Source organism: Nicotiana tomentosiformis, chromosome 12 (genome assembly GCF_000390325.3).
Source record: "Nicotiana tomentosiformis chromosome 12, ASM39032v3, whole genome shotgun sequence".
NCBI lineage: Eukaryota > Viridiplantae > Streptophyta > Magnoliopsida > Solanales > Solanaceae > Nicotiana > Nicotiana tomentosiformis.
The window spans coordinates 9,012,035-9,037,651 of NC_090823.1; the positions used below are offsets into that span (position 1 = coordinate 9,012,035).

Consider the following 25,617-nt stretch of genomic DNA (forward strand, 5'->3'; position numbering starts at 1 on the left):
TTTTAGCTGAATTTCAGATTGAAACTCGAAAAAGAAGAAGAACACATGACATACAATATACTTACAAAATTGTAGTAAAGTTGTATGATAATTGTATGTAAATTGTATTATGTTGTAGTTATATATATGTATTATAATTGTATGTAAATTATATTATATATATATATATTTGAATATTGTATGAAAGTTGAAAAATAGTTGTATAATGTATGAATCGTTGTATAAAATTTATATTTAAGTTATCATTACTATCTTTTTACATAAAAATGTTGATATGTATCAAAATTGTATTAAGAGAGTAAGTTTTGATTGGAAATTTTAGAGAGGAAGAAGCACACACCGCATACAAAATATATACAAATCAGATACAAAATATACAAAAGACATATTGTATAAAAATTATATTTAAGTTGTATGATATTGTAGTTATATTTAACTAGGTAGAAATAATGTATGAAAGTTGTAGATAAGTTATAAATAAGTTGTATAATATATAATTAGTTGTATGAAATTTGTTTTTACTATATATGTTGTTGTAGATATTCAAATTTGCATTAAATTTATACGAAATTTATTTTTAATTTGTATGTTGATGTACCATATCGACACATGTACATTGATTCATATTTGTTTCAACGGAAAAATTTGAATATTGATAGGAACTGAATGATTTGGGTGGAATGAAGCAAGAAGAAAGGGAGTTAGTTCATAAGTTTCCGGTGGATGTCGATACATGAGTATATTTTGACACATGAGTTTTATTTACAAATAACTTGCCTTGAATTTGTAGCTATTTGCAAGATTCCATATATAATTCTCGTTAGATAGAAAGTGTGAAAGTATAAGGAAAAATATTTGGGAATCAGGAAGATGTAGTGAAACAGATAAATAATGCCTTGAATCTCATTATCAAATGGTTAGTGCTCAATGTGGATGTTCTTTCGTAAAGGAATAACTACAAATACTAGTAGAAAAACAGTTAACACTCTTGTACTTGCAAAAGAAGAAGCGGTCGGTGGTATAATCAAGGAAAATAATGGGTCACTCCTGATTGCCGTTGCTTTTGGACATCTATGTGTTCTGCAATTTCAAGGTATTAATGTTTACATCAAACATAAAATTGACTAGTCACTCCTATTTTCTTACTACATGGTAAAATATATATATAGCGTGGCTTCACTACCCACATAATTTGACACTCAATTTAGGGAGTTTTGAGTGCAGAGAGGCAGGAGAGAGGAGAGAAAAAAAAGGAAAAGAGAGTAACTGAATCCCCTAATTTAAGGCACTAATAATGGATTATATATAAATTGTAAGCAAATCTTAGTTAGGGCGGGTAATATACAAAATTAGGACAATTTTGGTAAATAAGTTTTAAATATTGTATAGGAAGGTAGAAATAACACCCGATAGCCATTCTAGAAGACCGCATTTTACGAATTAGCCAATGAGTGTTGAATTTCAATTTTTCAGTTCAAATTTTCAAGACTAAGTACTGACTTATCCCTAAATATTAGTTCTAAAAATGATTGTTTATGTACTTTCCTTAGAAAGAAGGTCGCGTGGGGTAGCATTCAATGGCTGAGCTATGAATTTATATAAGGGTATTCAAGAAAATACTAGAATGTCATTGTTCAGATTCAACTTATGATCTAAAGCATAGTTTAAAACCTTTTACCAGTATACTAGAATTTTTCCTTATGTCAAGAAGATTAAGCAGTATATATAATTTTTTACTTTTACCCTATTTGCACAACAACTGAACCCCTTCTCTAGCTCTGCCTCTGGGTGCGTCCAGGGGTGGATCCACATAGTGTCAACCGGATTCAGTTGAACCTGCTTCGATAAAAAATTATACCGTGCATATAGATAAATTATATTTAAAACAAAGAAATTGTTTATAGAAATTATAAGTTGAACCTGCTTGTTGCAATTGCGCTCTCTTGGTCCAATATATATTTTAGCCTGTAGCGGAAAGAGTTGCGTACCGTAAGGCAAAGACAAATTTTCTCTTCTGAATTTACACTCTCATGTCCTCTCCAATTTTAATTCTTTATAGTTTAATTTGCTTTAAAAAATTAAACCTATTTACACAGTGAATTTTTATTCTTTCTTAAAATTTTTATTAAAATGCAAGTATATTTTTTCAAATTATTTATTTGTTAGTTTAAATAATTTTAGTCTATGTTGAAATGTCTATTTGTTTTATACTAATTTTTTGGATTTGGTATATAACTCTTTTTCACTAATTATTGGAACTAATTTAGTATTTATAAATTTTGTTATTCTCTTTTGTTTAGAAATAACAATTTCTAACATAATAACAAGAAAAATTCTAGATTTTATATGAATATCTTAAAGCTAGTAATATTTTTTAAATTGAATTTCTTGAAGTAAAATTTGAAATTAAATAGATAACTTGCTAAAATAGAAAAATATAATTTTTTGTATCTTTTTAAAAGTATTTTTCACTTTGTTAAAACTATAGAGCGCGAACTTTAAAATGACTTTGTTTTTAGATTGTTTTAAGAAGAAAAAAAGTGATCAAACCTTATATGTTTTTCATACCCAACACTCCTTATACTAATATCTATCATTATTTTTTTTTTCTGAACTCGCTTTTGTAAAATTCTAGGTGGGTGAGTCCACGAAATATAAGACCTGTTAATCAATGAAGTAAGTGAAAATCATGAAAAATTGGATTCTAGTCTTAGCAGAGACAAAAACACCTAACAAATATTTTCGTATATGCCTAAACCTTAGTGATGAAAGAGTTACAATGTATGGTGGTGGAAGATAATACGTACCTAGTAAAAAAGTCGAGGTGCATGAAACTTCTCGACACAATTGCCATAAATTATATAAAAAAAGAAAAAAAAAAGAAGAGGAGACTGTGGAGGTGGGGAAGAATGGTTGGCACTTGCCAGCTAACCAAGATTTGTTCACCTAACAGTGAATGTTGGCCTTAATTAATCAAGTGAATAATTACTTTTACTAGATCCTAATCTTTCTGAATATTCCATTAATATGTGATTCTTGGACTTTGTCACCTGTTGTCTTTTTAGTTTTTAAATTAAATTAAATCATGCTATAACCAGCTTTTGCATGTGGATTTTTAAAATAAATTATTAGTACAAAAGTACAAATCTTTCCTAACTATTGGTGTCAACAGCTTATGTTAGCCCACTAGGCATATATCCATCAGTTGAATTTAGTACTAAAAAGTTGTTAAACATAGAAAATGACTTGTCCTATTTTTATATGCTTTTTCTTTGTGTGTACATGGAACTTCAGCAATATCACATCTTTTGTTTTTTCATACAAGGACCAAACTTTGGGACCCTTAAAAAAAAATTCCTTCCTTTTTTTTTTCTTTTTACATATGCAAGTTGAGAAAATGGATGTCTGTTAAGCTTGGCCATAACTTTTTTCTGTCTTTTCCATTTGGTTTTTTTTAAGAATCTTCTTTGTAGTTAGCAACTTGTTTGCTTAAGGGGGTTTTATAAGACCCTTAAATACATATCAAACTCCAAGAAAACTGGCAAAAAGTCTTAAACCTTTGTGACATTTACTAGCATTTATTGTTTCTTGAGCTTCATTAATTTCTAAAGTTTACAACTTTTTTTGTTCTGTAAAAAATGAAAACCAGAAGAGGAAAAAGATCAGAGGTATGTTTTATTATATACTATAGTCATTAATTTGTTATTTAAGGAGATTGAAGAGGGATTTGTTTTGGTTGTAGGCATTTTGGCCTTCAATTGTGATGAAGAAATGGTTAAATATTCAGCCTAAGCTTTATGATTTTAGTGAAGATGAAGTTGATACTGAAACAGAGAGTGAAGATGATGGTATGGGATTTTTGTCTATAATCCTAAAATTTTGTTTCTTGGTTTTTATTTCAAGTGTTTGATTAGTTTCTATTTTTGGATATTTTCCAGCATGTTCACTTAAAGATGAAAGGGTGCATGAAGATCATTTTTGTAGAACACAAGGGAAGCTTAATGAATGCCAGCCTCAAACTTCAGGTACTTCTTGAAATACTGTTTCAGTGTTTTTGGCACCTTTTGCGCACCTCGACTATTCTACCTAGGCAGTAGCGGAGTCAGAAATTTTATTAAAGAGTGTCAAAATATATAAAATTAAACATACCAGAAAATTAAGGGGAGTCAATACATAGTATACATATATATAAATTTAATTTTTTACCTATGTACACAGTGTATTTTTTTCGCGAAGGGGTGTCATTTGACACCCCTTTATATAAGGTGGCAGAGCCACTGTACCTAGGTACCTGCTACCTTATACTAGTCAAGTATTGGGTAACTTTTCGCACCAAGACTCAGGCAGATACGAAGAAATTACCATGCGTTTACACATATGGAGTCTGTACAATCAAGTTTTTGATTTTTCTGAATTTCAAGATCGTGCCTAATTTTGCATAGGATAAGAAGTTAAAAAATTATTTCGGCTAAAAACAACGCTAGGTCATTTCTTTCTATCTGCCTAAGCTTTGGTCGACATTTTTACTTGGCACCTTTGCTAATGGAAGGTACTGGTGGAACAGTTTACATGTCTGCCCGGACATCACTCTAATAAAAAGAGCAGAGTTTTCTGCTTTGAAAAATAACCACTATTGTGGATGCCTCTTCAAATTTCAATTATGTGTAAAGCATCAGGATCTATATTGCACGGACTCTTCAAAAGTGCTACTGCACCCGTGTCGGATCTTCCAAAGTTGTACTAGTTTGGGTGATCCGACACGCGTCTGGCGATATTTTTAGAGAGTCCAAACAACATAGACAAGGAGACCATATTCTTTTCATATTGATGAGGCTATTTTCATATGGTGCTACCTTATGCATGGACATACACTTAATATAGTTCTATTTGTCCCTTTATTATTTCAACTATTCTATTTTCAAGATATGCAAATTAAGAAAAGGTTGAATCATTTTAGGTCACAGCCCACATATGTCAATTTCAACTAAGCTTGAATTTAAACTATGTTGACTATTTGAGTTGAATACTCAGGGAAAACTTCAACCAAGTATTCATCAAGACATAGGAGAGGGAAATCAGAAACTCTGAGAGTTCAATACATTAATACAAAAGAAGTGAGGTTTGGCTTTAAATTCAGTTCAATTTGATTTGCTTTTGTGATACTAGGATCCATTTATAAGAATTTCCTTCCATTGGAGATTTACATATGCTCCGATTTTCCTCAGAGTTACTATAGGAACTTGGAATGTTGCTGGTAGACTTCCAGATGAGGATCTTGAGATTGATGAGTGGCTTTGTATGAATGAACCAGCTGATATATATATTCTTGGGTAAATGTTCTATAAATTTGGCAATTTTCGATCAATTTGTATATCACTCTTCCTCTTTGCCTTTACCGATATGAAATACATCCAGGGCCGGAACTATATGTTCCAAGGGGTTTCAACTGAATCCCCTTAATCGAAAAATACTACAATTTATTTTGCATATATAAATTTTTTTGACTCCCCTTGACATAAAGGAAGCTTCTAGTGTAGGGACAAAGGTGGCTCAAAAATTGCTTTAGATCGCATGTTTAAATCATAGGTGTGGTATTTTTGCATTTTTCTGAATCCCCTCCCCTTGTTAGAATTCCTGGTTCCACCACTAAATCTGTCATATAGGGAAGTCATGGATTCGCAACATCGATCTTATAATCTCGTGCAATTTTCTTATGTTTCTCCGTGATGATTTTTCCCGTCCCCTTTTTGCCTGTGCGCTTACCTTTTTGTCTAGCCGAGGGATCTTTTGGTGCTAAATCAGCTAAACAAACAGCGAAAAAATATATTGCTCTTGAGAACTTTTAACTTAGTTAAAGTCCATTTCGTGTTTGCTCGAAAACCAAACAAAGTTAAAGCTTAGTCTCAAAGCTGCATATGTATCTAGCAAAAGAAACAAATGTTCATTTCTGTTTTCGCTTGTTAATTTATCTGGTTGTCTTGCATAGAGTAGCTTTCCGATAGCCTAAACATTTAGTCGCTAAGAGTTATGTTATACGATTGAGTTTTATAGCGCGATTTGTATCTTCCCTTTACAGCTTCCAAGAGGTAGTTCCTTTAAATGCTGGAAATGTACTGGGAGCAGAAAATAGAAGGCCAATTCCAAAATGGGAGGCGATCATTCGCAGAACATTAAACCAAACAACAATGGAACCTGAAGCTAAGCTCAAGAGTTACAGTGCTCCACCCTCTCCAGTGTTAAGAACATCACCTGCGGCTGATATAGTTGCTGATGTTGTAACTACTACTACTGCTCTAGACATAATTGAAGAGGCGTCGATGGACACCACTCGCTTTGCTGAAAATAATATGATCAATCTGAGGAAGAACCTGCAATTAAAGAGAATATATGGGATTGATTGTGATAGTAGATTGGATTGGCCTGAACGTTCACTCGATGCAACGCCTCAAGTTCTGTCTTCAACTTTTAACTTGCGGCGAGTATCGAGCAGCTGTGCTCTTGCTTTTAGCAATCAGGATATTGGATTAGATGGTAGCAGGTTAAAAAGAGGGCACCAAAGTTCCGGAAACTTAGGATTGCTTTTTATGAATCAACAAGAGGAGCCTGAAGTACTTGATGCACTTTCTGATGGCTCTGATCAATTTTCTGAAGAGGAAAATGATTTCTTCGAAGGATTCACAGAGTTCGAAGATGAAAGTTCGCTTCTAAAACATGAGGTGAATTCACGTCCAAGGTATATTCGTATTGTTAGTAAGCAAATGGTTGGGATATATGTATCCGTTTGGGTCCGCAGAAGGTTGAGAAGGCACATAAACAACTTGCAAGTCTCCTCCGTTGGAGTCGGTCTAATGGGATACATGGGCAACAAGGTATTGCTTTTTCCTTCATGCTTAAGATTTTCATTGAATCAAATATCAGCATTCACTAGTTGTAGAAAGTGAAATATTGAAGTTAAAAAAACATTTGAAACAGAATTATTCGATACATGTGCTAATGGAATTAGCACGTATCGAATGGAATAGTTAGGGTACTGAACACCACTGTTATAGAAAAAAGACATTTGAACTTTAGAGGGATTTATTCCCCCTTTATTCTTGTCTCTACATTCTTTTTATAATAATGGTTGTGCAAGCCAGTTTGAGCGTACCTCGACTATTCCACCGAGTAACTGCTACATTCCACCCACACATGTACGGGCAATTCTGCCGACCAAGATTTAGGCATATGGGAAGAAATCACCTAACATTTTTTTTGTCTTTGTTTGGATTACTTTTTGTCTGCACATTCTTCTTTTTGGATATATAGACCTTTGACCTATGCAGCTCCATAAGCAGATTGAACCTATTGTCTGTACATGAAACCTAAATCTAACTAATCGATGGCGCTATACAGGGATCTGTTTCTGTGAGTATGTCACTATTCCAGTCAAGGCTATGCTTTGTTTGTTCACATTTAACTTCTGGTCGAAAGGATGGCGCTGATCAAAGGCGTAATTCTGATGTCTATGAGATTATGAGGCGCACGCATTTCTCATCTGTATTCGACACAGATGCAGATCAACCACAAACAATTCCATCTCATGAGTAAGTATTAGATCGGATACTTTGACGTATATGTTTGAGCTGTATGTTCTAATTTTAAATAAGTTATGCAGCATATATATAATACATACACTTTCCTATACTGTAATCAGTCAGATATTCTGGTTAGGAGATTTGAATTATCGAATCAATATGTTGGATGCTGAGGTACGAAAGCTTGTCGCCAGAAAGCAATGGGATGAACTTCTCAACTACGACGAGGTGAGACTCATCACTAAGATTTGGTTCGACTCTTTGTTTGTTTATACAAGATCTTCCAATTGGAACTTCATCAAATAAGGAAATTTTTACACTATCAGGTTAAGTTGACTACTTAACATGATATGGTAACTTAGAAAATGGAGTAGTAACAAGCAAAAACAGGTTAAGTTAATTGGACTAATACTGCGTCAATGTATATAACTTAAGCTCTAATATCATATATTTATCTCATTTGCAGCTAGCCAAAGAACTCCGAGGTGGCCGTGTTTTTGCCGGTTGGAAGGAAGGAGTGATTAACTTTGCACCAACATATAAATATGAAATCAACACTGATAGATATGTAGGAGAGACTCCAAGAGAAGGGGAGAAGAAGAGATCACCGGCTTGGTAAGTGAAATTCTCTTTAAATGGACAAAGCATGATCTTTCTGCATATTTTGATAATGCACATTGAAATGATTAAAAGGGCTGCACCCCAACAGCCAACCCTGATGCAAGCATCAGTGGTTGATTCCACGGTTCGAACCCATGACCTATAGGCCACACGGAGATAACTTTACCGTTGCTCCAAGGCTCCCCTTCTGCATATTGAAATGATTATTTTCTTAATATCGTGCAGGTGTGACCGTATACTGTGGTTAGGGAAAGGTATAAAACAACTCTTTTACAAGAGAGCGGAAATAAGACTATCTGATCATCGGCCTGTAAGTTCAATGTTTTCAGTAGAAGTTGAAATATTTGATCACCGAAAACTCCAGAGAGTCCTCAATGTTAACAGCGCCGCTGTACATCCTGAAATTCTACTAGATAGTGAGGAGTAAGACTTAAAGCTTCTTCAAATAAGTAGTCATCAAACATGACAGTAATTCAGTAGTAATAACACAAATTGTTTTTGGCGTTTTCAGTTAGGAATCAGAAATGAAGCGTCGCGTTCATATGTACTTCAAGGCAGAGGCGAATCCAAGATCTAGTGTCGGGGGACTCAGAATATCTTGTAGGACGACCTGCAAATCATTCCAGAATCCTGTTAAGTTAAAGGTTATAAGACAGGAGACCAATGTCATGTCTGGAAGATACACTATACATACATATACTTGAGCAATGAAGATTTGGCACCAGTACAGTGTGTTTAATGTTTTGTAATTAGAATTTTTTTGACATAATTTTGAGTGAATTTTCCCTTGTATTGGGTCTTTGACATCCTAATTGTATTTTTATAACCTGGTTTTCCTTACTGTGAATTTAATTTCTTTTTTCTTCTTTTGTTTCCTAAATTTCCCTGCCAGAAAGATGGTATTTTTGTATGGTTTTGTAAATTATGAAATATTATTTCTTGATACACATTTCAAAGTTTTGTAATATAAATGCTAACTGAATACAAGTTCATAGTATTCCATTCACTGACTCATGAGTTGATGTTTTCATAGTGAAAAGCTTTTATTCTAGTGTACAATTCAAAGCTTTATTAAGTTTTCAGTTCCAAGAAAAAAAAAGAATAAAGAGCACAAATTCTCTTAAGATACAACTTACAAGTAATGAAGCATACATTTTTGTTAGATAGGATGGTTCTTGTGGCAAATTAGAAGTTAAAACCTAAGTATTACATTCGATGTTTAACTGGAATTCACTTCATAAAATGTACTTAAAAAGTTTTAATATGCCTAACTTAGGCAAAATTTATGACTTCAGTCGTGAATTGTACAACTTCGATCATTTATGTTGAAAATTGTATATTGAATAGCTAAACTTACAAAATTTATAAACTTCTGTTATGCGTTGATGGGGGTTCCAAAATTGGCTATATGTGCACTTGCCCCATATTGCACACTGGTCTAATATGAAATTACATCCAATAACCTTGAAAATAGATGAACTTAATTTTTTGAACCCCTACTACCTTTAAGATCAAAATTTAAAAGTGTTACCCACGGGACAAGCGATAAACAATATTTGTTAAATTTAAAATTTTACTCATGAGTTGAGCGGGATCAAAAAATCAAGAGTTGTACGTGAAGTGTCCTATTTGTGCTAACCTTGTCAAAATGATTGTCAATTTGTCATTTCGAAATTGTAACACAAATAGCCCGTCAGATTCAATTTTTTTTTTAGCCGATATATATTGATTATAGATAATTATGTATATATTATATATAAATTATATATATATATACACATCCGCCGCCTATTTATAGTTCGATCATTGTCATTTCTCATTTCTCAATAATCAGCATTCCCAAATATCAGTAAGTCCCCCCCCCCCCCCCCCCCCCCCCCCAGTTTTCTAGCCCATTAACTGCGCTCTTGTAACTCGCTCTCCTCTCGTTTCCTCCCGATTTTTGTGATTCACCACACATAAAAACTACAATTCTCAGCTGCTCTCCATGATTAAAAAAACCGTTGTTTTCTTATATTACTGTTACTTCTCCAATGGCGACACGCTAGATTTTCCTACAGGAATAGACGCTTTGAAATTCGAGGCGTCAAATCGCCTTGTTCTGGCGAAGAACGTCGGTGAAATGTTGTGTATTTTCTGATTATAGCCGCCGGAAACAAGGTAGTCGGAATCAAATAATGACCGTTAAAATCCCCAAGCAAATTGATGTTAATAATATGCTCAATGCACCTGTAACATGTGTAAGTCGTTTTATTATCAACTTCTACTATCGTCTTCTCATTTGTTTGGTTCTCCCCCCCCCCCCCCCCCTCTTATTGAGAGTCAATTTGATTACTGTTGAGACAAGCGGAACTGGATAAATTTCATATTTTCAAAATTAAAGTAGTATAAGTTGCATTTCTCCTTATAAATTTGGCACGAAGCATCATTTTGTTAAATTTCACCTAGTTTGAATCCAGGAAAGCAAAATAAAAAAATAAAAAAAAAAAATTTTGCGATAAAGGAATATATTTGATGCTTAACGTTCATATATTATCTAATTGAGAGTCAATTTGATTAACTTTCAAGTCAAGACGGACAAGTTAAATTTCGTATTTTCAAAATTAAACTAGTAGTAACAAGTTGCGTTTCTCCATATTAATTTTGTGTGGAAACTATATTTTATGAAATTTTGTAAATTTTGCCTAGTTTGAATCTAGGAAAGAAAAAAATAAATAAATAATAAAAAGCCAAATATTTTAGGGAAAAGGAATATTTGATGCTTAATTTTCATATATTGTCATACATTACATGAAGCCTTTTTGAGTTTCGTACCTGTTCAGGTTGTATATCAGTGTATGCATGCAGGGGCGGATCCAGTGAGTAAAATGCTTAGACCCTGTATATGTGTTAAAAATCCGCTATATAAGTACAAATAATAGATAACGAACCCAATACATTAGATGGAATGTCGTAGAATTCCAAGTCCAAACGCATAAAGTTCATATCTGTATGCGTGTGCTGCTCTGCATCAGATTATGCTATTGATATATCCAGTGAAATTCAGCATGTTTATAGAAGTTTAAATTTTTGGCGCATGAAGAGCGCGATAATAGATTGTGAAAGAACTTGATTAAAATTACTTAATATATTGGGAGAGATATGAACTTTATTATATGTTAGGTTAATTGGCATGAAATGAGAATGGGTATGAGAAAATAGATTTTGCTCTGTACAACTTATGCAACACTTTTAAGAAAAATAGTGAAATGTGAGAATAATTTAGATTTTAGACTATCCTGCCATTGACAGCTATCTGAATCACATGCAATTTCTTATGTTTAACTCTTGATCTAAAAAGAAAGGAGGAGAAATAAATTTGAATTAAACAAAAAGGTCTGCCACTATGAATGTTTTGATATTGCTTTGAGTTAATCTTTTGGGGCTATTGATATTAGAAACACCATTGTTTCAGTTCCACCTAGTGATGTGTGGAAAAGCATGAGTACATCAACTGCACTTGCTAGTAATCATTTACATATTCATTAACTCTCAAGTTGGATATTCTTTGTTACTGTAGAATGGAAAAAGGAGAGCAGGCTGATACAAAAGTCAATTATTTACACGATGATGGAAGGTGGATAACTTTGGGGCATTTGTCTATCATTGATGGAAGTGCCTTGGATTACTACATTTCATGGTGCCTCCTAGTGTATATGTCCTCTTTGGTTATCCATGAGAACAGAAAAAGAGGAACAACTAATATGGAGTTTTCAGATGATCCCGAGGAGGCCGTTTCTTGAGCTCTCAAGCTTTTATTGGTTCGTGATACTTCTCCTTTTTAATCTTGTGCCTGATGTTTGTAACCTGAACTATTTTTGTTACACTTCAATACCCTTGGATAATCTATATCACATTTTTAATCTTGTGTCTGACCTGCGTTATTTTTTATACACTTCAATACACATGGATAATCTTTTTGTTTCCTGCATTTTGTAGATTAAAAGCTATGTCACTCTTATCCAAAGTGGAGCACAACCAACTGGCGTAGAAAATCTGCACCATTCACAAGTTTGTAAGGTTCAAAGTTGATTTATGCTGTAACCGTTTATTTAAATTGAAATCATGTTGAGTAATCTGCATTTGTCATTTTTTCCTAAACACAGTTGCTTTTTAGCTCTAACTTATTCCTTCTGTGATGAAATATAGAAATTCCTTAAGAGTAGAAAGTTTTCGATTATAGAGTCTTGTTCTTAGAATTGTTATATCATTTTGGTTGGTGCATCAAAGAGTGTTTTCTACAATGTGGAAACAGTTGTCTATGGTTCAAGTCTAGTTTGGCTTCCTTCTCAGCTGTGAGAATATTTTCTTATAAAGTTTTAGAGACCTGGGGAATCATGAACCCTAAATGCTTTGTTGGACAAAGCAGTGGCAAGATACCTCACATTCTCTACTTTCCGAAATTGCTTGTAATTCTGCTGCTGTATTATCTTTCTAACTTTCCTGTGGACGAAAGGTTGCAGTTGAATATCTTCATGTTGCATTATCGTTCAGATTTCACCATTTCTAGTCATCATCATCTCAGTTCCTTATCAATTTTCTTGGTTTACCAGACCTCGAAAAGAATACATCAACATCATAGATAAAGCAAAACCTAAGTTGCTCGGACACGGGTGCGGGTGTCCGACACTGGTGCGGATCTAGAGGTCGGATCTTTCAAGATGTAAATTTTAAGATTCGGGGATACGGATCCTAGTACGGATACGGGTGCGGGGATCCGGCAAAAAATAATTAAAAAAAATAAAAATCTCTCTAATTTATGAGAAATTTTGTGGAATACTTACGTATAGCTTGTAAAGTGTGAATTTTCTTTTTATTCTCAAGTTGTAGGTAAGTAAAAGATTGATTTCCTAGATAAGATATGCTATTTTCTTCAAATTTACCCTAGTTTTAGTTCTGATTTCGGTAATCAAATTGTATCTCGTCTCGAACTTTTCTGTCCGTCGTGGTCAAAGTACCCAAAATTGTTTGACCAGATCCGGTACGGATCCCATACCCACACCCATACTAGTGTCGTGTCGACACGGGTACGGCACCTAAACTGCCATGTCGGAGCAACTTAGAGCAAAGCAATATAAAAGCCTTTTTGGTTTAGTTTCTAATCTTGTGTTTCTTTTCCTCAGAACATGCATTCTGTTTGATGACATGAATCCTCTTGGGATAGTCATATTTTGCAACTAGTAAATAATTTCATGTTCTTTGTGGAACTTATTTTGTGATGAAAATGCTTCTGCTGAAAAAAAGAGCTCTTGAGATTTCTATATGTACAGCCATCTAACCTTATGCTCCAGCCATTTAGAAAATCAAATAGAATTTCTTTATGCACTTTGTTGGCAATAGGATTTACAGATATAGTATTTGTGGCCATCTTACCCAAACATACCATTCAATTTTTTTTTATTAAGGTGGATACTGGCTTTTCTAGCTCTGAATTGCATGTTAAATAAAGAGATCTTTTCAGACACAAATCTTTTAGGGTACATCAATATTGTTCAACAGTTTCTTGGTTACAGGAAAAGCCAATTCATTTACAATCCAATATGCTTGTCAATTGTAAAACTAATATGACAGAGCGAACAAATGCAGCAACAAGGAGAAAGGATGACATAGACATTAAGAGGAGTTCAGCTCCCTGAAGAATTCTGCAGAGCTGAGTATTTTGAGTTGACTGAGTTTGGAGCGTTGAGAGGAAGGAAATCCAAATACCAAGCAGAAAATCTAAACAAAATGTTACAGTGACAGCATATCTTCCTCTTATTTATATGTCTCTGGCAAACATGCCTAAGGTAAGATCCATATCAGGTATGTTAGACTTCACACTTGTCATCTTCCTCGTGTTCCTGAATCTTTTCGCTATGCTTAATATTCTTGTACCACTTAGCACATGCAATATAGGCAACCAAATCTATTAATGTCAAACCAGCTAATAGAAAATAGAATCTGTCTAAATGACCTTTGTTAAGGTTTCCTGGTATCCATCCCGGCATGTTGTCAGTTGCTGATATTTTCATCACTACGCTCACAAGTAAGCTACTCACATAGTTCCCTAATGATATCGATGTCATGCATAGTGCACTTCCAAAGCTTTTAAGTCCATCGGGTGCTTGTGCATTGAAGAATTCCAATTGGCCTACATACATGAATACTTCCGAAGCTCCTATAAAAGCATATTGAGGGACTTGCCAGAAGATATTAAGAGAGCTTGAGCCTTCACAGTTTTTGCAGTCATTACTAGCATACTTTAGCCTGTAGCACTCCACAATTCCTGCAGAAAGCATAGCCATCACTGCTATGACTAGTCCAATACCCATCCTTTGAAGTTCAGTTAGCCCAGTATGATCACCCTTGCACTTCTTAAACCTACTGACTAGTGGATTAAGAACTCTGCGGTTGAGAAATATGACGCCTGCTACACTAAGGATGTCAAAGGTAGACATGCTTGCAGCTGGAATCCTGAAGTTTGCTATCGTAGTTTGCATGGCATCACCTTGCTCGACAAAGAGCGAGGCCATTTGCGTGAAAACTACAGAGTAGATAATGGTACATAGCCAAATTGGCAGCAGTCTCAAAATGCATTTAACCTCCTCAACTTGTGAAATAGGACAGAGGCGCCACGGGTTGTGATCGCTCTGCTTCTGATCGTCAAGTTCCCTTGATGTCACCACAGCTGCTCTGTCCAAGAATCTGCAACATGAAAAATCTAGTTTAGTGCATTATAGAATGGCAAATAGACTAGTCATCAATGATAAACGAATGACAGAGTCAGGTCATAAATTTGAGATATTTGTAGACATAGTGGATTGAACTCCTAAGTGTATTTCTGCTTACTTGAAACCGTGGGTGTGTAGCATTTTTCTACCACCAGTTGTGTTGTCGTCGTCTTCCCCTTGGTAGAAGTCATCTTCATTTTCTGGTGTTTCCACTCTACTCTTCTTTGTTGCTGCAACTAAAACTTGAGCAAACCTTGCAAGAGGATTGCCACTAGACTTGAAGTGTCTGTACCTAGCAGTGCCTCCAAGAAAGAGCATTAATGCTGCAAAAGCCGAGGCTGCAGATGCCCAAAAACCAAGAGCCCACATTCCTTCATCCTCAAAGTAGTCCAAAATGGTGTTGGAGAAGAGCGACCCGAGATTCATGAACAAGTAGAAGTAGCTGAAGAAGGCAACTTTAGATTGAGACTCCCTCGGATGCTGCTCGTCAAACTGATCGGCCCCGAAGGTAGCAATATTTGGCTGATAACCTCCATATCCTAGTGCAATCATGTACACAGAAATGTAGAATAGACCAATCCCCATGGTTGAATGTTCTCCACATAGAGTCATTCGATCCCCACAACCTTTAGGTTTGAGCAAGTAGAGTTGTGATGCTAGTGCTAGTAATGCCAATCCCTGTCAATGATGTTCCAAACTTAGTAAGAGCAAGACCGAGGACTATTACAATCTGAGACGAATTCAAGATTTAAACTTGATAGGTTCAGCCTTTAAGGTTCTTAGCATTGGACCCTTTGTACTTTTGAATTTAATTTTTGTTGAAATTTTAGTATTTCTCAATATATGTATAGATATACACACTGTTCCGGAAATACTGAGTTTAGTTGAACCAAGTAAACATAGGCTCCATCAGCCTTTGATTACAATCAACATTAACAATTAGCAGGAATCGCGCTTGTGCAGGATGATGGTAGCGGCCAATATTAAATCTCCTTGATTGTGAATTATTCTGCTAGTGTATTCTTGATTGGTTTTTCAATATGTACAGAAGTATGATAGGAGGTAATGGATACTTACAGTTACATAGATGACTTGAAAAATGGCACATGTTTTGAATCTTCCCCAGTAAGAGTCACTAAGAAAAGCACCAACAAGGGAGCATATATAGACTGTGCCAGTCCATTTGCTAACACTATTAGCAGCATCAGCATTGTTTTCTTTCAGCACTCTTGTCAAGAACAACACCAAATTCACTCCAACTCCAAAAAATGCTAGAGTTGCTAAAGCTTGATTCACTACATTATCAATATGGAAACCAAAACTATATATCAATTAAACAAAAGAATTAAGTTGTAGTGACATTGATAGTTGAATTTTCTGGCTTGAAATAGTGGTTAACATATGTGATAAGTGTGCACTTAAGGAAATGATGGTCATTAGTAGAAGCCTAACCCAATTCGAAAAATTGATTGTCAATTTATCCTTTTTCAAAAGTATGTATTTACGTAGTTCAACTTTATTGATTGCATCAGATATCAATTTATGGAGACACCCTTTGTTATTTTCGCAACGAGTTCTGCTTTTATTTTCTTCTTTTTCTTTATCGTTAAGTCCATTTCTGGAATTGAGTGGGAATAGAAGTTCTTAATTAAGACATAATGAAACTGACCACACCTAAATAGTAAACCACTATATCATATCAATCACCCCATGATAGGACTTGCTTTCTTGGTTATTATCATGTGCTAGACTAGAAGGTTGGCTTGTCAAGTGAACTTTTAGCAAGCAATCAATATCTAAAGTTGGACTGATAGGTTACCTGTTAGATTTGACACTTCATTATTTCTTGAATGAACCCAAGAATTCCTAGTTAAATGCAAAATGACAATTTCTCGATGTTGAGGCCATCTCCAACGCTGCTGCATTTTGTCACAATGCAGTCAGTTTTTGGAGAAATTTGGCTTAGCCAAAATGGGGGTGAATAGTATTTGGAGTGACACTATTCATCCTCCATTACTATTCCCTACTACTTTATTATTATTTTTATTATTTAATTCTTTTAATTTATCTCTTTATATATACCTAATTATATTTATATAATATCTTTATAATATTAATTTTATATCTTAACTTTGGCGTATAATTTTGATAAATTAATTTTCGTGCATTTATTATTTTTATGTAAAATTGTAAGTTAATTTATTATAAGTTATAATTGTACAAAAATATATAATCATCTCAAAAAATGAATGGTGCAAATATAAAATATTAATAGCTTGTTTGGCCAAGCTGAAGAAATCAGCTTATTTTGAGAAGTGTTTTTGAAAAAAGTACTTTCTGAGAGAAGCAATATGTGTTTGGCTAATCACTCTGAAAAATACTTTTGAGCAATAATTTGTGTTTGGCCAAATTTTTCAGAAAGTGCTTTTAAGTATTAAGTTACGAATAAGGACATGAATATATTTACTTAATAGTTAATATTATAAGTAAATAAATAATCTTAAAAATTTGTTATTACAGGCAATAATTAAATCTTTTTATTTTATTTAAGTAAAATATGAAAATAAAATTTAAAAGTATTTAATTCTTTTAATATAAGTTAAATATATTAAAAATCATTCAATAAATATAAAAGCATTCACCCCTAAAGTCACTATATATTAGAAAGCTATCCTAAAAATAATAAAAAATATTTATACATTAATATCCTAAGTATTAGGTTTAACGGTTATTTTAGTATATACTATATTTTGTTAAGGGTATTTTTGGTAAGAAGAAAAGTCAAAACTGCTTCTACTTCTGCTTTTGGGAAGAAATTACTTTTTTCTGCTTCTCAGGAACTGTTTATGCTTCTTCCCAAAAATATGTTTTCCCCCAAAAAAGCTTGGCCAAACACCTCAAGTTAGGAAAAAAAAGTGTTTTTGAGAAAAAAAGCACTTTTGGCCTCTTGAGAAGCTTGGCCAAACAAGTTATAAATGTTGCTAAAATTGAAAGGTGCGAATATAAAATATTAGATGTTGCTAAAATTGAAAAGTGAAAATTGAAAATACATTAAAATTGTACTTCGTAATGCATTAATAGATCAATTATGGGAGCATATAGAGAGAGGTGGAAGTTGAATATTTATGTAGTAGTTAATCTGAATTTTATTATAATGTAAGAAAGGAATATAAATTATATGTGATGAATATGGAAAAAAAGAAAGAAAAAAAGATAGAATTTCTTTAATAGAATAAGAAAATAAAATTTAAACAAAAAGATAATAAAATAATGTTGAAGAGAGAGAAGAATATAAAATAGAATATTCTTTTTTGGAGCAAAGAATAGAGTAATGGTTGGAGTAACTTTACTCCATTTTGGAGGAGAAAATGGAGGCAAGGGTTGGAGATGACGTGAAACAAATTCTCTATACTATCTTCGAAACTCTTGCAATTTTGTTTTGCAAGTAAATACACCATCTCTACCAGACTACCACACACCCATCAGCACCCTTATCTGGTGGGTGAATATAAATCCTCATCTGTCCCCTTTTTCTATTAAGTTTTATTTAGAGTCAGAGCTAGAATTTTGAGTTTATGGGTTTTGGAGTTTAAAAAGGGCGGTTTACTAAGTAGTTAATAAATTATTTGTACATATTAAGTGGATTCTTTAACACAAATATAAAATGCTAAGCTAAAAGGTTATGCTGAACCGTAAGCAATAAACTAACTTTGCCCTTGTTTCTATCAATTAATATTTTCTTTGATTACGATTTTTAAAATATTTTTTTTAACTATAAATATTATGATTTATAATACTTATTATTACAAGAATATTAAGAAATCAACGTCTAAATTCACAAAAAAAATATATGACTTGACGATCGGACTCCATGTCCGTCATTCTTTTTGTAAAAGCCTAAGTATTGAGCTTCCTTTATTAGAGAAACAAAAAGCACCAAAGAGTAGGTCGTGGAATCGCAATGAAAATTAATTTTAATTCTAGTAAGTAGAGTTGCTTGATGTTTTATGCAATACTTTTTAGTAAATCTCCACTATTTGAGTATGGAGCATCATAACCTATCCTATTCACCTGTCCGAATTATTGATATTGTAAAAATCGTTTTCTTACTTTTTATCATCTTATGATCTAAAGGAGTCGTATATACATCCTAGTACATTGTATAAATAGTCTGTTTGATCAAACTTTTAAAATTAGCTTATTTTGAGAAGGGCTTTTCTCAGACTCAAAAATATTTTTTTTTGGTGAGAAGCAGTTTGTGTTTAACTAGTTAATTTGAAAAACACTTTTGAGTAGCTTCAATCTTTGACCAAAAAAACACTTTAGCTCAAAAAAAAAGCTTGGCCAAACGGGCTATAAATAAATAGTCCCTCCGGTCCAAAATAAGTGATTTTTTGTCTTTTTTTTTTGTGGTCTAAAATAAGTGATTTTTTAAGATTTCAAGAATGAATTAATTATTTTTTTTCTATATTGCCCTTGGAGTAAAATAATGTAGGAGTATGTGTTAGAAGTGTTTATATGAAGAGATAGTAAATGTTAATATAATCAACTTCATTGATAATTAATGTTAAAAGGTGAATTTTTTAATATATGTGAAAAAAACAAAAACATTTATTGAGGGGGGAGAGTATATGAGAAGGCAAAAAGTTAGGGATAATTGATTGTCCAGATCACATAATTGCCCCACCCACCCACCCACCAAGTATCAGAGTTTGTCAAGGATGACGTGGTAACCCCACCACTTCATTTCCTAGGTATGTGTCAAAGATGTCTTTTCCCAATAGTGCATGCTTTTCTCGTCACTTCTTTATCCCTCCTCGTCTTCCACAAAAAATTTGCTATTATAGACAAAAACCCTACCCATTACGGAGGAGCCAAATGTACCTATTTATATTTTTTGGAAAATTTTCGTACAATCATTTGATATTTGTTACCTACAAATTTAGCTAATTCATACCGTGTGTTAAAGGAAAAAATTGCTTTTTATTTAAAAAAAAATCATTTTCAGTATTTAAACTTGTAACCCTTAATTATAAATGAAAGAATCTCATACATTCCACTAGGTTCTTTATATGATAAAGACCTTGTACCTGAATATATGTGAAAGCTATCAAATAGGCCAAATCAATAGCTCTCGAATTTTTTGACACACGGCTTTGTTATTCTGAAAAGTGTTGGGCTTTGGCCTTTTCACATTCTTGTCAGTTTCTAGCTTCCCAACAAATGATATGTGGCTTCGTTTATTACCTCACCTTATTCCACCATTATCAACCTTTCTTTTATTTGTTTTTCCATTACAAAGAATTAAATGAGAATTAATTAGGATAATCTGAAACGATGTAGTTTATACCATAAGATTCTGACATTTATTCTCATGACTGAATATCTTGAACCTAGAATAATATAACACGAATATCTCTATATTGGATAGTCGAATATCTACGTGGTGAAGGTAGAAATAACTCCAGGTAGTTACTCTAAAGGGCTGATATTTAGGAATTAGTCAATGTGTTCTGAATTTCAATTTTTCAGTTTAAATTTTTAGAATATAAATGTTCTGAATTATTCCAAAATTAAGATTTTTATTTCAAAATTTCAGAATAAAATAAGTATTGACTAATTCCTAAATAACAAACCAAAGATTGTTCGTGTACTTCACTCGTGGTGAAGTTATTCAAACTATATAGGCAGATTATGACCCATTCACTTAATTGATGTAGATTCTAACAGTATATACCATGTATAAAAACTGTGACTTATCATAAATAATAATAATACTCTTAATCTGGATATAACTCAAAAGAGAGATAAGCAGATGCAGATATCATAATTTTATGTCCTTTTCTTTTTTCAGAGATAAATTATAAGACTTTTAATATATGATTAATTTCTGTGTGTGTGTGTGTGGGGGGGGGGGGGGAAGCTTACGGAGAATCATAATTCCAGCCACCCATTTTCCACTTGCTTCTCTGATTGCTGGTTTTCCATCAAGATCAACAGTTCCATCCTTGGTGCATTCTATTTCTTCCCCTTTCATCATTTTCACCTAAAAGACAAAAGAAAAAAATATATAGTAAATTTAGTGAACTCTAATGAAGTGTTAGATCATTTATTTATATTAATTAAGTTTAACTTTTACATATTGACAATTTTTGTACCGTAAAGTCCCTTAAAAAATAACACGAATAACTTTCTATAAAAGTGACATTAGCTAGTAACCTGAAAAATAAAGTAAGTTACGTACTATAATATATTAAAATGTAATAAAGTAAATATTATTTATACGGACAGTGTATATAAGTTAAATTTATATTTATATACAGTTCTTTGCATGAGAAAACATTTGCATAGAAGAAATGGATATGCACTTCATTTACCCTTCTGTATTCAAGAAAAGAACCAAAGATTGGTAAGTGGTAGGCACTAAGAAGTAGAAAGAACAAATGATCTTTTTTTGGGCTCTATTTGTGAGATAGGTGTGTTTAGCCATTTAAAGAACAAACAATATCGGAAAATAGAAATTCTCGCGAATAAGATATAAGACTCAAACTTATAGTATACAACTAACAATCTTTCTAAAAATATATCAAGAAAAAAAAAAGATGGTGAGTACTAACTTCTTTGGAGAGTTTCAAGCATGCCATTATTAGTGACTCAAAGGTAATTGCTTGAATTAAAGATTTGAAGAAAACGAAGGGAAAGGGGAGAAATGAGTATTCTCAAAACTATTTAAGTTAAGAGGTTGCTAGTAAATGTAAGTGAGTGAAAGTATATATAGAATTTTGAGAGAGTTAAGTGGATGGTAGAGACTAAAAGGATAAAATTAGAAGGAAAAAAGAAAGAATAGGCATAGAACCGAATTTTTAACATGATGTTTTGGACGTAAGCATAGGACTACTTTTTGTTTGTGTATTGTGATTTAAATGATTTAACACATCAAATTACCTAATATTGAGGGTCCCATATAATATTTCAATATCCTTCATTTCAATGCCTTTCTTGTCTGTCAAATTGGTTCAGTTGATTTGACACATCAAATGGTGATTATTGTGAAGCTATGCTAAATGATGATTTGGAGACCTTGGACAAACTTTGACACTTTATTAACGTTACTTGCTTTAGTTGATACGAGATCGAGCCGTGAAAGCAGCAATTAGTATTTGCATTAGCATAACCTATCTGCATCATATCTCTTGGGTTGCGGTCTTTTTTCGGACCCAGCGTATTAGCATTATCTCTTATGAACGCGGGATGTCTTGTGCATCGGTCGCCCTTTACTTGCTTTAATTGATCATGAGAAATTATAAGACTTATAAGATTCCAAAAAATGTGTTGAATTTTTAGATGATATGATCACACAATTCAATATTGTATTAGAGTAACCAAAGGTTTCAGAGTTGAGTCTTAAAAAAGAATTTTCACATGCTTCGCTCATGAAAATAATTAAATTAAATCCGCACAAGGAGCGAGTGTGTTGAAGATATAATTAAGTAAATATAAGTGTGCTTTCTCTGATCGCTTTAACTTTTAGATGAGATAATCACACATTTAACAGCAAAATGATCGAATTTCATTAGATGACATTGGGATAACTTTGTTCTGCAACATGAAACTCTATCTTCTAATTAAGAAGTATCATATTTTTAGCAAAATGTATTTATTTTGCCAAAGTTATTGATGCCACAGCTTGAGATGAAAATCCCTACATTCTAATATGCTAAACCAATTTTATTCTTCCTTATTCGTAAATTTAGCTTAATGTACCTATTTTAGGCAAACACTACTATTCCATGTTATTACTCAAGCCAATACAAAGAATATTTTTTTCTCTTTTCCCCCTTTTTTCTATTTTTATTACTGTTCTTCTCCTGCTTTAGAAAAAATATTACACCCAAGCAAAGGAATATATACTGATGCCTTCTGCCAACCATCAGTTGCATGCTAAATCTTCCTTTTCCAGAATATTATTAATCCGCTTCTTGCTTAATTTCTTCTTATAATTATCTCTGGCGTTTGGATTTGGAAAATAATTAATTGAAAACAGTATAGTTTTTTTCATGTAGATGAAAATAAAAAAAGAAGTTGTATGCTTATATTACCTTTTGATAAAATACTCGTGAAAGTTTTTAAGAAAATTTACCTTTGGATTGTTTATGATTTTCAGTGTTGTGAAGAGCGTGAAGCGAGGAAAAACGTCAACCCTCATTTCGCTTAAAGCGAGAAGCGAAGCGCTCGCTTTTTTGAAGTGAAACGGAATTTTAAAAAAAATTAAAATAAATACTACATAGACAACACATGTAATTGGAAGCAAATGTTCAATACTTCAATGTAAAGGATATAAAAATTAGAGGAAGGGCAGTTTTTCTCTGTTAAAAACTGGGCAGAGAAAGAAGAACCCAAGGATTGGCATCAATTCTGAGAAAGAACCGAAGGTAAAAAAAAATTTCGCCAACATTTCGCTGCTATTTGGACGTTGAAATAGTGAAAGAAAAAGAGAAAATCAGAACATACTTGTTGCTGTTGAAAACTTGAACTTGAAGTTGAAGTTGAAGAAGAAAAACCCTAGTCTAATGCTCTCAGATGCTCTGCTTTAAAACCCTAGTTGTTATTGTTCGTTTAATAAAAGACAGAACAACTTCGTTTTTAATTAAATAGCCTGGGTCTCTTTAAAAATAAAGAAGTGGTCGCTCCCTTCGCATCGCATCGCTTGGTTGCTTCTCGCTTTTTAGTGGGAAGCGGTCGCTTTTTTATACCTGAGTCGCTTCGCATCGCTTCTCGCTTAAAGCGAGGAAGCGAGCGCTTTTTTAATCACGGATGATTTCTTAGTAACCATTCATTTTTGTGGTTTAACCATTCAGTATTTGAGTCTTGGTTGATAGAGTTACTCAATACTTGTGCTGGTGGGAAGGTAGCAAGTATCTGGTAATATAGTCGAGGCGCAAGCTGTCCCGACATCAACGTCTATATATATATATATATATACACGGGGCTAGACTTTCAGCTCCTAGAAAAAATTCGAAAACTTTTCTAATCAAAAGAGGATAAGATGCACACACTTATTAACAACAGAAATTGGATATATAGAATGATAGAATCTTGAGCAACCAACAATAAAATGGAACCGATGGTTCCACATAAAAGAAAATATATACGCGAGTTTGCAAAACAATTTACTTGCTTTTTATTGTTTGTTGATTCCCTGTTGGAATAATGTAATGTTGCAACTTGCTAAACTTTATAGAATGAGGCTACGATTTTTTTAGATTTATAAATCCTATACACAATTACCAGCTTGGGTAATTTTCAAGGCAAGAAATCGTATGTGTGTAAAACAAAAATGAAATTGGACAGCAGTAGACACAAGTTATATTACAAAAGTAGATAGTGAGCCAAATATACATGAAAGAAATAGGAAACAAAGGATTATTGGGTTGGAGATTATTGGGTTGGACCAATTAGTACCAGTTAATGAATGATTACTGGGTTTGAACCGAGTTTCTTGGAATCAAATCACGGCCATTAAATTAAATTCCCCGAGCAAATTGATGCTAATTATAGTGTAGCATAAATTGGTAAAAGTTTCATAATAATAAAAATAATATGCTCAACAGACCTGTAACATCAGTAAGTTGCTTTATTATCAACTACTATCGTCTTCTCACTTATTTGGCTTTTTTTTCATTTATTAAGAGTCAATTTGATTAACTTTCAGGCCAAGTCAGCGTAAGTAAATACATTTTATTGAGGTTAAAAGTAGTATAAGTTAGGATAATTTTACTAGTTCAGTTAGTTGTCTAACTTAATTTTCACCTTGTTCGTGAGAGTTCGATTTCCTACCTTGTAAAAAAAAAAAAGGTAGTATAAGTTGCATTCCTCCTTATCAATTTGGTGCAGAAACTACATTTTATAATTTTTGGTTAAATTTTACCTACTTTGAATCTAGGAAAGGCAAAAATAAAAAGGCCAAAACTTTTGGGACAAAGGAATATATTTCATGCTTATCGTTCATATATTATCCTACTACACAAGTGAGGTCTTTCTAAGTTTCGTGCAAGGGGCAGATCAAGAATTTAAAGTTGTAGGTTATGCTTTACAATTCTACTACATCCTGTTTAATTTTTACTAGTTTTTAAATCTATTATTTGTATATACAAAGTCTAAGCCAAAGCTATTGGATTCGGATGAACCAGTACCTCCTTCATTGGCGCCTTCGCTGTATCATTCCTGTCCAAGTTGTATATCGGTGTTTGCGTGCTCTGCTCTGCATTAGAGAATGCTACTGATATATCCAGTGAGGTTCAGCGCATTTGTAGAAGTTTGAGTTTTTGGCACATGAAGAGCGTGATAATAGATCGGGAAAGGTGTGAACTTTATTATATGTTAGTTTAAATTGGCATGAAATGAGTAATAGAGAAAAGTGAATAAATATATTTGTATTTGCATAATATTGGCACGAGAAGAATTCAAATTGAGTAACTTGATGAGTGAGGATTCTTATAGCCGACCCCAACTTATGCACAATAGTACTTGTAATTCTGATGGTGTACTATCATCTCAGTTTTGTCTGGATTTTCTTAGTTTACTAGACCTCAGAAATGAATACATCATTATCACAGATAAGGCAAAACAATATAAAGGTTTTTTGGTGTAGTTTATAGTGTTGTGTTTCTTTT

General features: G+C 33.2%; 2 protein-coding genes and 1 long non-coding RNA gene across 7 annotated transcripts; 2 read left to right on the forward strand and 1 right to left on the reverse strand.

Annotated features, from left to right (window-relative positions):
- The first annotated feature begins 3,395 nt into the window (after window positions 1-3,395).
- LOC104089469 (type I inositol polyphosphate 5-phosphatase 2-like) lies at window positions 3,396-9,203 on the forward strand. 2 transcript variants are annotated; one of them, XM_009594381.4, is made up of 11 exons: window positions 3,397-3,668; window positions 3,743-3,848; window positions 3,939-4,025; window positions 5,032-5,119; window positions 5,226-5,330; window positions 6,077-6,869; window positions 7,393-7,583; window positions 7,694-7,802; window positions 8,041-8,189; window positions 8,421-8,618; window positions 8,707-9,203. In XM_009594381.4, the coding sequence occupies exons 1-11, from the start codon at window positions 3,639-3,641 to the stop codon at window positions 8,708-8,710; spliced, it is 1,860 nt and encodes a 619-aa protein (XP_009592676.1). In that variant the 5' UTR covers window positions 3,397-3,638; the 3' UTR covers window positions 8,711-9,203. The 2 variants fall into 2 exon arrangements, with proteins under 2 accessions (XP_009592677.1, XP_009592676.1); XM_009594382.4 differs by lacking the exon at window positions 5,226-5,330 and having other exon boundaries at window positions 3,396-3,668.
- An 878-nt stretch (window positions 9,204-10,081) lies between these two features.
- On the forward strand, window positions 10,082-20,248 carry LOC104091943 (uncharacterized). Of its 4 annotated transcripts, XR_011412558.1 has the most exons (5): window positions 10,085-10,435; window positions 11,755-11,995; window positions 12,174-12,254; window positions 13,821-14,036; window positions 15,244-20,248. It is a non-coding gene; the product is annotated as an uncharacterized lncRNA (long non-coding RNA). The 4 variants fall into 4 exon arrangements; XR_685317.3 differs by having other exon boundaries at window positions 10,082-10,435; window positions 13,821-20,248; XR_011412559.1 differs by having other exon boundaries at window positions 10,082-10,435; window positions 12,174-12,249; window positions 13,821-20,248.
- On the reverse strand, window positions 13,705-21,714 carry LOC104091942 (protein NRT1/ PTR FAMILY 7.3-like). Its single transcript, XM_009597387.4, has 5 exons — window positions 21,562-21,714; window positions 20,873-20,990; window positions 16,022-16,239; window positions 15,063-15,622; window positions 13,705-14,918 (listed from the first exon to the last, which is right to left on the reverse strand). Exons 1-5 carry the CDS (start codon window positions 21,586-21,588, stop codon window positions 14,042-14,044), a joined length of 1,800 nt encoding a protein of 599 aa, XP_009595682.1. The 5' UTR covers window positions 21,589-21,714; the 3' UTR covers window positions 13,705-14,041.
- Window positions 21,715-25,617: the final 3,903 nt, after the last annotated feature.

What these genes read in the sequence shown, in the direction of transcription:
- LOC104089469 (XM_009594381.4), top strand. Translation starts at nt 3,639, where the DNA reads ATGAAAACCAGAAGAGGAAAAAGATCAGAG. An exon ending in AACAGAGAGTGAAGATGATG is followed by an intron (nt 3,849 to 3,938) that starts GTATGGGATTTT and finishes GATATTTTCCAG; the next exon opens with CATGTTCACTTAAAGATGAA. An exon ending in AAGAAGAGATCACCGGCTTG is followed by an intron (nt 8,190 to 8,420) that starts GTAAGTGAAATT and finishes AATATCGTGCAG; the next exon opens with GTGTGACCGTATACTGTGGT.
- LOC104091942 (XM_009597387.4), bottom strand. Translation starts at nt 21,588, where the DNA reads ATGGCATGCTTGAAACTCTCCAAAGAA. An exon ending in GCTTGAAACTCTCCAAAGAA is followed by an intron (nt 20,991 to 21,561) that starts GTTAGTACTCAC and finishes TTTGTCTTTTAG; the next exon opens with GTGAAAATGATGAAAGGGGA. An exon ending in TTCAAGTCATCTATGTAACT is followed by an intron (nt 15,623 to 16,021) that starts GTAAGTATCCAT and finishes CATCATTGACAG; the next exon opens with GGATTGGCATTACTAGCACT.